A 13,787-nucleotide genomic window follows, 5' to 3' on the forward strand; every position below is an offset into this window, starting at 1 on the left:
GATTCTCAAAGACAACTAGCATGCTTGTATCATTTTGTTTAAGAGGAAATATTTTAAGAGCAAAGATAACATGTTAATGTAAACCTCTACAATATTTGATCGTAATGCAACACTCTTTATATCATATCTATGAATGCATGCTCACATTTTCTATTGCTCATGTACAGCTTCCCCTCACAACTCGAAAGCTTATTGTGTTTGATGTGAACGGGGTACTTATACATAGGTGTCCAAAGTAGAAGGAATCATTACCAATGAAGCTCTTAGAGGTGAGCAAATATTGAGTGATTTTGTAGCCAAGCCTTGCCAAGTTTCTAAAGCAAAAATATTTACCTTATTTTGATATTGTCATCTAGAGCTCAATGAAGGAGGACAACTTAAGTGAGCTACTCCAATTGGTTAGAAGTGATTGTGTAAAGCAAAAAAAAGCAAGCACCATAATATGTATTTCAATATAGGCAAGGTAGGTGCAAATTAATTTATGTAACCACTTCTTTCTGAAGGAATCATGTGAGGCCACATTTTTTGAAATATTTTGATGATATTGATTGGCCACACTTCAACCCAACAATGACACTACTTGTGGATGATAGCATGGAGAAGACACAAAGGGACCGACTGACCTCCTTTATATGCCCACCCTCATCTGAGAGAAATCCCATGGGGACACTATCCTCTTGGAACACATACTTTCCTATTTAACTGAGCTAGCATGTTTTCATGGGGGGAGTCAAAGAGTTTGTTACAGATCACCCATTCCACCCTCAAAAAGTGGACCTCAATTGATATTTGATGTGCACAATGAATATGTACATTTGCTTTATACAGTGGTTCACCATCTTGCAAATGTAGTTGTGGACTTAGTACACCTTTTCATATGAAGCTCATGTAGTATAATACAAATTTTATTAGTGCATCAAATAATTTGGTTGTTAAAAGTTTTGAGTATTGAATGATATAGCCTTGGAAGGAGTAGGTTAAATGTGTAATGCGGCAATACAGAGCTACATTTTACATATAATGTGAAGCAATTGCAAGGGTTATTGTAAGCATGATTAAATAAGGATGAGAGAAAGCAATAGAAAGAGAGAGAGAGAAAGAAAAAGAGGGAGAGAGAGAATTGTGAAAGTTAAGTCATTTGTGTATGTGATTTTGCTCGTGTGCACAATTGTAGTACTATTACACTAGGATGTATTAATAAAGCACATGCAAAGAATTGAGAGAAAGGGGAATGTGAATGTATACGTGTATGTGAATGTATAGGTACACAATTGAACGAGTAACAATGTGATAATATTATTGATATAATATTAACTATTAGAATAATTTAAATACAATAGATCTTGTATCTTTTCACAGTAAGTTGATGCAATATAATGCAAAATGTATTAGGGTACTAAATTATTTAATTGTTGAAGTTTTGAGTACTAAATGGTACAGTCTTAGAAGGCATAATCGAAACATGTAACGAGGTGATATAAAGTTGTATTTTACAGAGACTTTAAAGCAAAGAATTATTGTAAGCTTAATCAAATGAGGATGATAGAGAGCATAATTAAAACTAGTGAAAATATTTATATTGTGGTTTTACTCATAGTGCACAATACATTAAGATGTAATTGCAAAACACGTGTAAAGAATTGAGTGAGGAGAGAAATGTAAAAATATATGTGCATGTAAATATACATGTGCACAATTGAATTAATAACAGCGTCATATTATTATTGTCTAGTTATACACTATTAGAAGTGTCTAACACAATGAATCTCATACTAACCCTAAACCCTTGCAAAATTATAAGGGTTTTTGTAAATGGATACATAACTTCGATCCATATGTAAGCCTAATCAAATGAGAGAGAGAGAGAGAGAGAGAGAGAGAGAGAGAGAGAGAGAGAGAGAGAGAGAGAGAGAGAGAGGATAAATGAGAGAGTTTGGGGTGAAAAAGAGAAACAATAAGAATGAGTGAGTGAGTGAGTGAGTGAGGATGTTACGAAGAGGAAGGAGGAGAAGAACATGCATGCCATGGGTCCCCAAGGTATGTCTCAAAGAGAAAAAGAGAGAGGAATTGATACTTGATGTAATTAACATGGGGGGAGAAAGAAACCAAGTATTGGTGGTATCATTGGTTGTGGTGTTAATGTTTCTGAGGCGAGAGCAATTAAGATGTGGCGATGGTGGTAGTGGTGATAGTAGTGGTCGAGGTGTTGCTGATGGTGGAAAATCAACAATAGAGGTGGAGGTGGTGGTAGTAGTGGAGATGGAGGTGGTGGTAGTAGTGGAGATGGTGATGGTGATGGTGATGGTGATGGTGATGGTGATGGTGATGGTGGAGAAGGTGTTGGTGGTAGCAGTGGTGGTGGAGATGGTGGTGTGACAATGGAGGAGAAACTATGGTGCTTGATATATGCCTAAGAGAAAAAAGGAATAAGTGGACTATGTGGAACGAGAATTGGGGGTTGCCCAGAAAAGCTCGCTTCTCACATACACTTGTTTCTTTCTTTTTTTCTTTTTGGAGGCAATGCAATTATGCTAAGAATGGAGAGAGAGACAGAGAGAGAGAGAGAGGTAAGAAACATAGAAAGATGAAAAAAATATGAGAGACAAAAACAGAGACAGAGGTAAGAAACATAGAAAGATGAAAAAAATAATGAGAGAGAGAGAGAGATTCATGAAAGACAATGAGAAATATGAAAAATTTTAGGGAAAGAGAGATAGAGAGAGAGAAAAAAGATAAAGCGAAAAAAATTTGGAAAGAGAAAGGGTGAGAAAGAATAAAGTCAAGAGAAATAGAGAGAAAGATGAGAGAAACAAAAGACAATGCATGGGAAAGAAGCTAACTTTGCTTTCCTTAAAAAGCCGCTTCGAGGCAGCTTTGCAACGCAGCCTAGCATTCCTTTGTGCAAAGTAGGTGACAGTGGTAGTATTCGTATGAGAGAGTGAGTGAGAGTGAGAGTGAGAGTGAGAGTGACATGAGGAAGTGAAGTTGTCTTGCGAAGTTGAGAAAAGTGAAATACAATGTGTGGGAAAATAAGTGAGGGGAGATAATGAAAAAAGTGAAATACACTGTGTAAGGAAGAAGTGAAATAATAAGTAAAGTTACCATGCGATAGGGTTTTCCTTGTGACATTGCTTCTTGGAAGCACTATTGCAAAGCAACATAGTGTTCCACACATATGAAGCACACAAAGAGACACTAGTACATTTAAATTGACTATTAGAAAACATTTAGGTAATTGAAACAGGAAAAAATATATATAAGGGGGGGCTCTTAGAACGAGGTCACATCAACATAGTAGGTGCAACACAGGTATAATACAATTGTGAACTTCATTGTGGTAGTGCAAAGTGTAAAAGGCTTACTCAATGTCTGCATTTAAGGCTTACTGCTAAGGCTTGTTTGTGGAAACTTCATACGATTGGTTCATGTGACAAGCTTTACTTCCGACACGCTAAAACTCTTTTCATACTAAACTATTGTTAAAATGATAATTTTTGCAAGCCCTTGTAGGGGCTCAAAGGGTTTTTGTAGAACCTACTCTCCCCAATTCCTCTAGGCACAAGCAAGTGGGAGAGGCGAGAAATTTCATTCCTGCTACGTCCACTTTCCTTCGAATGCATCGAGGTTCTTACATGACACTGTATCGGTCACTTTAATGTTTACCCTACTGGGTATTTATTATAAGGACAAGGCGTCCACGACTTAAACATGTAGAAAGAATAGGTATAGTGGCATAATGTCTAGGGTTTGGCCGGAACGGTTCTTTACCGTTTCATGCTTGTCTTTTCGTCCAAATTAACAGAATAAGCCAAAGAGGAAGAAAAAGGAAACCCTAACGAAATCCTGAATCCTGTGCAGTTTCCTCTCTCTCACTCATCAGTGACAACCCCCCCCCCCCCCCCCCCCCCGGGCAGGTTCTCGAGAGTTGCATCTGCCAGACAGCGGTAACCCTAAACGAACAGGAAAACAGGAGAAAAAACACACTGAACCTGTTTATCCTCCCCCGCCTTCTGCCGTCTTGCCATCTATCGACCTTCGTAGAAGACGATCGTCCTCAGTTTGATGCAGTCCCGGAGCTCTCATGCCTGCTCGTAACCTGGTAAGCCCTCAATCAAACGCTTCGTTTCTGTCTCTGAAACCCTAGAAAGACCACGTTTGCGGTGCCATCAAACCCTATCAGACAATTTCCTGATCAGATGCTACAGGGAACCTACTGCTTGGAATGATTATAGCCACACTCTTGAGAAAACTCCAAAGGCGCGCGTCAGTTAAAACAATGGATTACAGGCCACATTCTTTAGCAAAGTCCAAAGGATCAGTTAAAAACTGTGGCTACATGTCCATAAATTATAGACCTTAAATGCACAGGTTCTTGAGGCTGAAGGTCTCTGTGTTGGCTCTCAAGCTTCCCTACCAAACCATCAATCGCAGACCTAAAATTCTACAGTCTTGAAGGTTTTCGTTTTGGCTCTCGATAGTGCTCTTTAATGGCATTGCTGCAAATCCTTGAGATGTGTTCATCTGCTACAAATCAGATGGTACTTACAGCAAAGCATCAATATGTCAGGACTGTCGCAGAAACCTGATCCTAAGAACTTCCTGTTTCCAGAACAGAGAGCTTGCAAATGCAAATAAGTCTTTGGAAGACGACTCCATAGCAGGGCTGTCATTTCACAAGCAACAATGGAGTGCTCGTGCAATCGACGCACAAAAGGGGCTGCACCCACCAATGTCACTGGAGAGCTTTTACAACGTTAGTTTCTTCTTCCTAATCACTAATAAACACTTTGTTGGGTGAGCATGCAAGAGTACTGCAAGAAGTGGTTAATAAAACAACAATTCATCGATCCATTAAGCCTCTAAGCTACAATATATCAATCCATTGAGTCACTAATCTACAATATATCAATCCTTTATGTCACTAAAGTATAATGTAACAATCCATTAAGTCAACTTTTGAGAGAATTCTTAAGGCCTCAATAGTGCCATATTAAGGGAGCACTTTGGTGATGCTTATAAGTAAAGGTGCATTTATATTCTAATATATAATGAACTCAAAATTTGAGTGGGCTAGGAAACCTTCACCATGGACATGTCATACTTGATGTGTGACTCGTTTAGCAAATGCCTCCCTTTATAGCATGTGTTAGTATATAATGAGGGACAATAATTAAATTGAGATTATGCAAACTCATTATTTATTTTAGCGAACTCAACAAATTATTTATGTTGCCTCTTGCAATGCAAATTCGATCATCATTTGCTCATAATTTTATGTTGTGCTTGGATGTAACTCTATATCCTCATGTGAGTTTCGAGGTGTAAGAACTTTTATACCAGTTTATGTTGTTGTGCATGGAGATAACTATGTATACTCATTTTGAAGATATGAGAACTTATATACTATTATATACACAAGTAAACAAAAGGAAAGCCAGCAAAGAAGTTTAAAGACTTCAATTTGATTGGCCTATAGGCATTGAAGAGTTACGCGAGAAGAGGGATGAGATCAAGAAAATATTGCAAGCCGAAGAAGAAGAAAAGGCTAGCATACAGAAGGATCTTGTGGTATTGACCAAAAGGCTAGCTGAAATTGATGATAGTCTATCTCGTAAGTATGCCTTTTCTAACGAGTACGACAAGACCATTGAAGAAGTTGAGGCAGCATATGCAAAGGTAGGTTGTCCCCCCCCCCCCCCCCCCCCCCCCCCTCCCCGCTCTCTCTCTCTCTCTCTCTCTCTCTCTCTCTCTCTCTCTCTCTCTCTCTCTCTCTCTCTCTCTCTCTCTCTCTCTACACATACACACATATACATACATTCATTGTGCAAACACATTCATTTGTGTGTTTAAAATAGACATATCAAGCAATTGAGTAGTACTACATTAAGTGTTAACCAAAACATTAATACATTGGAACTCTTAGCCCAAAACATGTGTGATTTAAAATATACATATCAAGCAGCCTGGATAACAATATGTTAGGTACTAACCCAACTATTAATGCATTGATACACTCAAGCTTAATGTAAATGTGTCATATTTTGGTTGGAAAGACATAAATTCTTGGTTTTATCTTCCTCAGATTTTGGAAAGCTCTCAAGCTCTTTTGCATGTTTTAAAAACGGAAACCCTTCAAATATCCAACAAAAGGTTTCTCTCTCGCTCTCTCTCTCTCTCTCTCTCTCTCTCTCTCTCTCTCTCTCTCTCTCTCTCTCATCTCAATCTTCTCTCTCTCTCTCTCTCTCTTGTCTTCATATTGTTGTGTTTTTTCACACATAACATTATGGGCAAGTGGTTTTTACTCACAAACATTCAAGGTAAGCTTTTTGGACTTTTGATATCCATAGCAAGGTGATGAAGGCCCTTATTGTTCCATAAGTAACACATCAATGCCACTAAACTCTTATATACAATTATATATGATGCAACTTTATGTGTTGGTGCTAATACACAACTTTATGCTTTCATGTAATAATTTTAATGTTCTTTTCCTAGCATTATCTCATGAAATATGTTCATTGAATGTAGGATTTCACCTGGACGTGACTATTCGCAAAAGCTTAAGCGACTCTCAGTTCCTACCGACCTACCTTATTAAGACAGTCAAACAAATCTTGTATTTGATAAAGTATGGATAGTTTGAGCAAGCAGGCTATTAAGGGTTCTCCCTTAAACAATCATGTGTTGCTAATGACCTCATTGATTGATCTAGTTATACTTAGAAGCTCACATAAATCTCTTGATCCCTTAAGCTTTTGAATCCTTGTAATTGTAAATATGGTCGACAACAAGATTTCCAACTTGTTGACTATCTTTCATTAATGATGTCAATGTATTTTTTGTGCACTTCAATTGAACTTTGTCACTACGTCTAAATGATAGTTATCTACTACCAAATTAAGCAAGACACATATCTAGTATATCTTCATTGAACACATTTTACTATCTTTTGCATGAGAAAAGGATGAACTATATATTTATACAAAGACCACATTGTTACTAACAATCGTTTTTTCAATAGCAAGATTATAAGTTGTTTATCATCTATTGTTATTGTTGTACCCCTTTAATATCCACTTCATGGCCTTATCATCTAACTTTGCACATCATTTTCTAGGCACGAGAGAATTACCCAAGCATCCAAAAATAGGTACATGCCATGACAAGTTTAGTCGATTTCTTTTTGCATATTTTTTGCCTATCATTTGTTTTAGTTTTGTATTGAAATCAAAAACTAGGCACATCCATGAGATGGAAGGTTAAGTAGAATAAAAAGAATCTCCCTTCACAAATTAGAGATTAGGAGGAGAAAAATCTATTTGAATGCCTACAGGTTCCTCTGTGTGTGTGTGTGTGTGTGTGTGTGTGTGTGTGTGTGTGTGCGTGCGTGTGCGTGCGCGCGCGTGTGCGTGTGCGTGTGCATGTGCGCGTGCGCGTGCGCGTGTGTGCATGTGTGTGCGTGGGTGCATGCGTGGGTGTGTGGGTCTGTGCGTGTGTGCGTGCATGCGTGCGTGCGCGTGTGTGTGTGTGTGTGTGTGTGATACAGCTCAAATGGATAAGTATATGTCATCACATATGTAAAGTTAAGAGAATATGTATAGATGTTTTTTGAACTAGCTTTTGATTATTGTTTTTAAGCTCATATGAATTTAGATCATGCTTGTGTAGCATATGGTTTGAACATTGACACTTAATAAACTATTGTGACATATTAAAATATGTATTGGCATCCAATATAAATTTATACAAGTATAATAATGCATAGGGATTGATGGTTTCTTTCCCTACATGCTCTATGATTTGGTAAGGCAAAACTATCAATAAGGTACACTTTTGAAACAACCACTAAACCAACATTCAAAGTTTTTTCAAATTTAAAAACATTTGGTCCTCTAAAATGACACTAAGATAGGATCTAAGACAATGCTCTAAGATGCTCATCATTTAGCTCTTCCTAGAAGTTCCTAGACTAATGCTTTTTGTGGAAAACATCTTGGCTACACCACCCTACCATAGGATGAACCTGTCAAAGAATCTCCCTCACGCTTCCCATTTGAGATATAGAGGTTACTTGCTTTTTTAACTACCTATCACATTAATTTGGCATATACACGGGGATTTCTTAATTAACTGTTAAAACAAGGCCTCGTTCACGTAACATTAACCTGAATGCAAGGACAATAGAAAAAAATCCTTTCTAGAAAACATAACCTTTATTTCAAAAGTCATACAATCATTTGTCTAAGACTTTTTCCAAGGGAAAAACTATTAGATTGCCCTTAGCTAGCATCAAGGCTTTCTAATAGAACTATCCTAGGCTCATAAGAGGTCAAATTAGTCCTAGTGCACCCAAGGAATTGCCCCTAGCTCCTTGGTGCCCTAGTTAACTACAAGTCCCTACATAGAGACCTCTCACTCCAACATTAGTCCTCATGTCTCAAGTGAACAAACAACTCCTAGGTGAAAAGCTCCCTATGCGGAGACCTCTCACTCCCAACACCCATCCTAGTGTCTCAAGCAAACAAACAACTCCTTGGTGAAGAGCCCAAAGGATAACCTTGGGGGAGGTCTAGCTTGTATCTCCAAAATTTCGACATGCATTGATATAACATAACTTAGAATACACAATTATTCAAACAGTCCTTCTAATGTATCAAGTGATTATTGTGATACGACTTATGTAAAGGAAATCTATTCTAGATATCATTCCCTATAGCAAGGAAAATTCAATCTTGGGATTGTTATGGCATCTTTAGTTCAATTTAGTTCCCCTTCTTAGAACTTCAATTGTTATTGAAACTTCAAGTTCATACCTTATTAAGGTCTTAAGTTTCTTCTAACCATAATCTCTTTCTTAGATTATAAGGATTTGTTACAACAACTTGTTCTAAAATCACAAGGAAAAACCTTCCTTTCAAGGGATCATAGAAGCTCTATGTCTCTAGGCTCCAACATTTCTTTTAGACTAACTCATTTTAATTTATTTTATTTCAAAGTCTCATAGTAAGGATAACGCCTTACTAGTTCGAAGGAAAATTTATCTTAACTAAGGATGTAGTACTCTATTGCTAAAACCAATCCTTTTTAAGGATAGGTCTCATCGAATGTGAATTTTCACAATGATATCAAGGCTATTTCAATCTTTCATAAACCTAGGTCTCTTTTTCTAGTTGGAATGATGGATTTTTGTTACTACTAAATCATAGCATCATCATAGTAAGCAAGAATAATCTAGTTAATTTAAATAGCACTCTATGTATGGATTTAGTTCCATCATGGGAGGGGATGCTTCTCTTAGAGCTTCCCTCTTAGGCAACTACTTCATCATCCATCTACTTGTTGGGGTAAAGGTGCATGTGCCTAACCAACCGTGTACTTATTACACTAATAGTACTCGCATGCCTATGCACTGCAAGTGGTGGGCACCCATCACTATCACTCTATTCTTAATTCTTTCAATGACATTTGAATAAGGGAAGGCCAGTCACATACTGTGCTTATTAGAGTTTTCACATACAATCTCTCTCTCTCTTGCTCTCTTGCTCTATTCTCAATCGCTCTTACTTCCTCTTATGTGCTTACACTCAAGCTCTACCTTTCAACTTGTATCAAAGCCAACTATTCGAGGAGCTTTATCATCCATTTCTTTAGCCCAAATTCAAAGCTTCAACTCAAGGTTTCACGGCAACCATTGTTTCTTCCTCTCGAGATATGCATTGAGACTTTCCTTCTTTCTACTTGTTCTAACTTGCTTCGTGCTTGTTAAGGAGCTTCCCAAGGCTTAGATGAGTCTTATTGAGTACTTATTGAATTGAGAAGCTACCATTTTATCCATTTTGAGTGGATACAGAACATGTTGTAGAAGTCATGGACAACTATGGCAACTTGACAATACTATCGTATTTTGGCCATAACTTTTGCATATAGTATCGGATTTAGGAGTTCTATAGCTAGAAATGAAGAGCACAATGAGAGATACAGATTTGGGTACTCACAAAGTTGATTCTATGTAGTTGTATATTCTTTGTTTCACATAGAACATAACAATTCTCATTTCGATAGCAAATAGTAAATCCCATAATGCATGTTTTATGCTTCAAGGATGCTATCTTGATGCCCGGATGGTATGGTTATACTTTAGGACTATTTTGAGCATGAAACAGCTCAGATTTCACTATCATTTCAATGTTATAATAATAGGCTAGCAAGCATTTATCAATGAAAAGCTTATGCCTAAGGCTCATTGATACGTTATAGGATATCTAGTGGATGTGCCACTACTTTGCTTGTTATGTATACTTTCCGATATGCTATGGCATGATTTTGAGCAAGGATTTAGGCTCCGTTATATCGATCTTGGCTATGGTTACATGCCTTGGTTACTTTAGTGGCTTATACCGTTACAAGCTTGAAGAATCTATTGGGTTTTATGCTCTCGGCTTATGCTTCATGTATCTTAGATACTTGGATGTCATGTACTTGATGTTTTAAGCTTGCATTGCTCATTTGGCATTTGATTTTGTTCCAATGGGAGTTAACTATACTACTTTGGATATTACATAAATCTTTGGATTTATGCAATTGGGATTGAGCTTACTTTCACTAAGATCATGGGACACTTACTTTATGTACATGCTCTCTTGATATGTTTTAGATGCAGTTACTCTATAGTGGACTGATTTGATTACTTACTTTGGACTTGGCACTTATGTCCGCATATGTGTTGTTAGGGATATTTATATGATTTTGGGTTATGTATTGAGCTTTGCTTAGTGGGTTATGCATTTGGCAACTCTTCTCTCTTTACCCTAAGATCTCCTATGTGCATGATGTATATGCCTATGACATGTATAGTTACTAACACACTACGATTGTGATAGCCATCAGTGCATGTCATTCTTGGTCTTTCTTTCTTAGTTGCTCACACCTAGTTGTTGATATATTGCTATAGTTTATTGCAGTGGCCTCTCATTTTACTTTTATGCATTCTATCTGAAGGCAATCACTTGGATTTATTACAGTTAGTAGACATCCCAACCTTCTAGTAGTTTCTCTTGCTTTGTGATTTTGGGGCTAATTTGCTATCATCTACAACAGCATATTTGACTTAGATTATGCTTTCAATTCTTATATTATAGCTAGTGGATTGAATGATAGCACTATCTTTAACATTGAGAAGTTGGGTGGCACAAATTACAAATACTGCAGATTGAGCCGTTGTTGAGACATAAGGGTGTAGAGCTTTAATGCTTTGATTTAGAGGATTGGGATGAACTTGATGAGTTATGTAAATCTACAATCATTTTTTCACCCTCTAAGAAAGTCCACTATAATGTTATCTTTGACGGGCAGGTTGCATGGGAGTTATGGAACAAGATTTGAAATGTCTATGATACGGAAAGCCATGCCTCTCAAATATATTGTCTGAAGCGCCTCATGAACCTTCATAATATGAAGGAGGGGATAATCATGTCTGTCCACTTAAATGAGTTTCATTCTATTTTCAGTCACTTGTCTTCGCAAGGAATTGAATTTAAGGACAATCTTCCTCCCTTGTTCTTACTAGATACATTACATCAGTCATGAGACACATCTTATTCTGTTATGTATGCAAATATGCCTACTAATGGGATGAAATTATAGGATGTAGAGGGTGCTCTCTTGAATGAAGAGGTTAATTGAAAGAATGTAGATGCTTCTTGCATCTCTCATACTTTTACAATCAAAGGCAATAATGGTAGGAGCGGTAATGGCCGTTGTGGGAGAGACTCTTAGAAGTCTCATTCTTTCTCAGACACGTGGATAGTCTTACAGTAAGTCATGTGGCCATAAGTCTGCATTGACTTGTCACTATTGTGGGAAACAGGGTCATATTCGATCACAATGCCATAAAATGCATGATGAAAAATGCACAAAAAAAGGGAAAGGATAAAGTGTAGGAAAAGAACTATGATCGCAGCATTGTCCCTAGCAAGTTGAGTGTTAAGATTGAAGAGATTAATATTGTGCAGACTAATTTCAATGATGACTAGATACTTGTAGCTTCTTCTCTCGATGTTTTATAGTTAATCTCATCTACCTATGCTCAGTGTTGGCTCTTGATTCAGGGGCTTTATTTCATGTGACCCCTCGTTGAGAGTGGTTCCGCTCCTATTATAGCATGACATAATTTGCAAGATTGGGTAATGACCTAGCATTGGATATTATTGGTATTGGAGATGTCAAGCTACAATTTTCTTTAGGCTATATTTTTAATTTTCTTGATGCATGCCATGTTTTGGATTTGACTAAAAGTCTACTTTTGGCTAGACAATTGGTTAGTTCAAGTTATGTTGTATCTTTTGGTGATTCCTCATGGAAGCTTACTTGTGGAAACCTTTGTGAGAGTACATAGTGAAAAGAAACGGAAACAAAGAGGCAACGGAATAGAGAGTGATTGTAAGAAAAGAAGAATGAAATCTACACTAAACAAGAAAGAATGCTAATACAAATGGGAAAGCGAAAGGAGATTAATCAATCCCTACACATAGACCATAGCATCATATGAGGACATCAGATCAGGTTGATGATGACAACAGTATCAGAGATGAAGATGAAGAAGTCAGAGTATGCACCTATTAGGGAAGGAGGAAGATGAATGAATGATATGCCAACTAAGTGGGGGAGGCTATAAATAGCCAAATATCCCCAAATCTAGTCGACCTAAAATATGGGGCCAAAAATATGGCCAACCAACATTTGGTAAAAATGCTAGAAGTGCTCAGAAAAAATCTCAAAAAGAGTGGACAATGTCCGACAACATACTATGGAAAGGAGTAACATCCCAAGAAATGCACACAAAATCTTGATTGGAGAAAATGCACAAAAAGGCAATAAACTGAGTGCTCTAAAATGAGCTACCTCCTTTGTCAAAACAAATGACAAACAGGTCAAATCTCCTAAAGTCCTTATTTGACTCAACCTGAGGCTCATAAGCAAGAGATGACAAGGCATGACAAACATTAGTGCTAACACCCCCTCTCAGATCTTGGATGTGGCGGAAGGCCAATGAAGAAATAGATCCTGAGATCACAAGAGGAATGCCAAAGTTGAAGATTGTTGATGTAGAATATCGATGAAGAAGCTCCTCATGATCTTGGAAATCCCCTCTGAAACACTAGGGGCCAGGAAATCCACAGCCTTATCTCTAAGATCATCCCCATCTAAAAGGGATGGGAGGGGGGGGGGGGGGGTTTATGAGGGAACCACCAAAGGAGGGGATGGGGGATGGGAAGGAACCTGCAGAATAGGTGGTGCACAAGCAGGAATTGATATAGCAATAAACAACTACCTCAAAGGACCCTATAAGAGAAGTGGAATGGAGTCGGTAAAGCCCACTCTCCTACCAACTTGTCATTATAATAGCCATTGTAGAAGAATCCTCAATACAAATAGCATGCTCGATGAAGACAACTTGGGTACCAAGCCTAGTAAGTCTATAAACTGAGAGGAGTGGACTAGAACATGAAAGGCACGTGAAAGGGAGCTCGAAGCACATGAAACCAAAGGCAAAGTGCCAACACCACAAATAGGCACTGATACAATATCACCAATAGTGACTGAACCCTTAAAAGGGCATACATCCTACAAGAAATCACCTCGTGGAGTCATATGACTAGAAATTCCACTATCAACTAGACAAGGCCTCTCAAAAGATGAGGCAACCACTAAAGAAGGCTCCTCCAACTCAACAATATGAAGGAACACTGACTCATGGATAATCGCTAGAGTACAGGTAGAAGCCTTGG

The 13,787-nt window shown here is 37.8% G+C and overlaps 1 protein-coding gene across 3 annotated transcripts; it reads left to right on the plus strand.

Moving 5' to 3' along the window:
• The first annotated feature begins 3,923 nt into the window (after positions 1-3,923).
• LOC148016486 (microtubule nucleation factor SSNA1-like) lies at positions 3,924-6,860 on the plus strand. Of its 3 annotated transcripts, none has more exons than XM_087664131.1 (5): positions 3,924-4,099; positions 4,568-4,753; positions 5,477-5,676; positions 6,083-6,150; positions 6,529-6,860. In XM_087664131.1, exons 2-5 carry the CDS (start codon positions 4,684-4,686, stop codon positions 6,596-6,598), a joined length of 408 nt encoding a protein of 135 aa, XP_087520257.1. In that variant the 5' UTR covers positions 3,924-4,099; positions 4,568-4,683; the 3' UTR covers positions 6,599-6,860. The 3 variants fall into 3 exon arrangements, with proteins under 3 accessions (XP_087520257.1, XP_087520258.1, XP_087520256.1); XM_087664132.1 differs by having other exon boundaries at positions 4,615-4,753; XM_087664130.1 differs by having other exon boundaries at positions 4,610-4,753; positions 6,529-6,859.
• Positions 6,861-13,787: the final 6,927 nt, after the last annotated feature.

This window comes from Lygodium microphyllum, chromosome 23, assembly GCF_053477565.2.
Source record: "Lygodium microphyllum isolate KBCC chromosome 23, Lygodium_microphyllum_v1.1.10, whole genome shotgun sequence".
NCBI classification, from domain to species: Eukaryota; Viridiplantae; Streptophyta; class Polypodiopsida; order Schizaeales; family Lygodiaceae; genus Lygodium; species Lygodium microphyllum.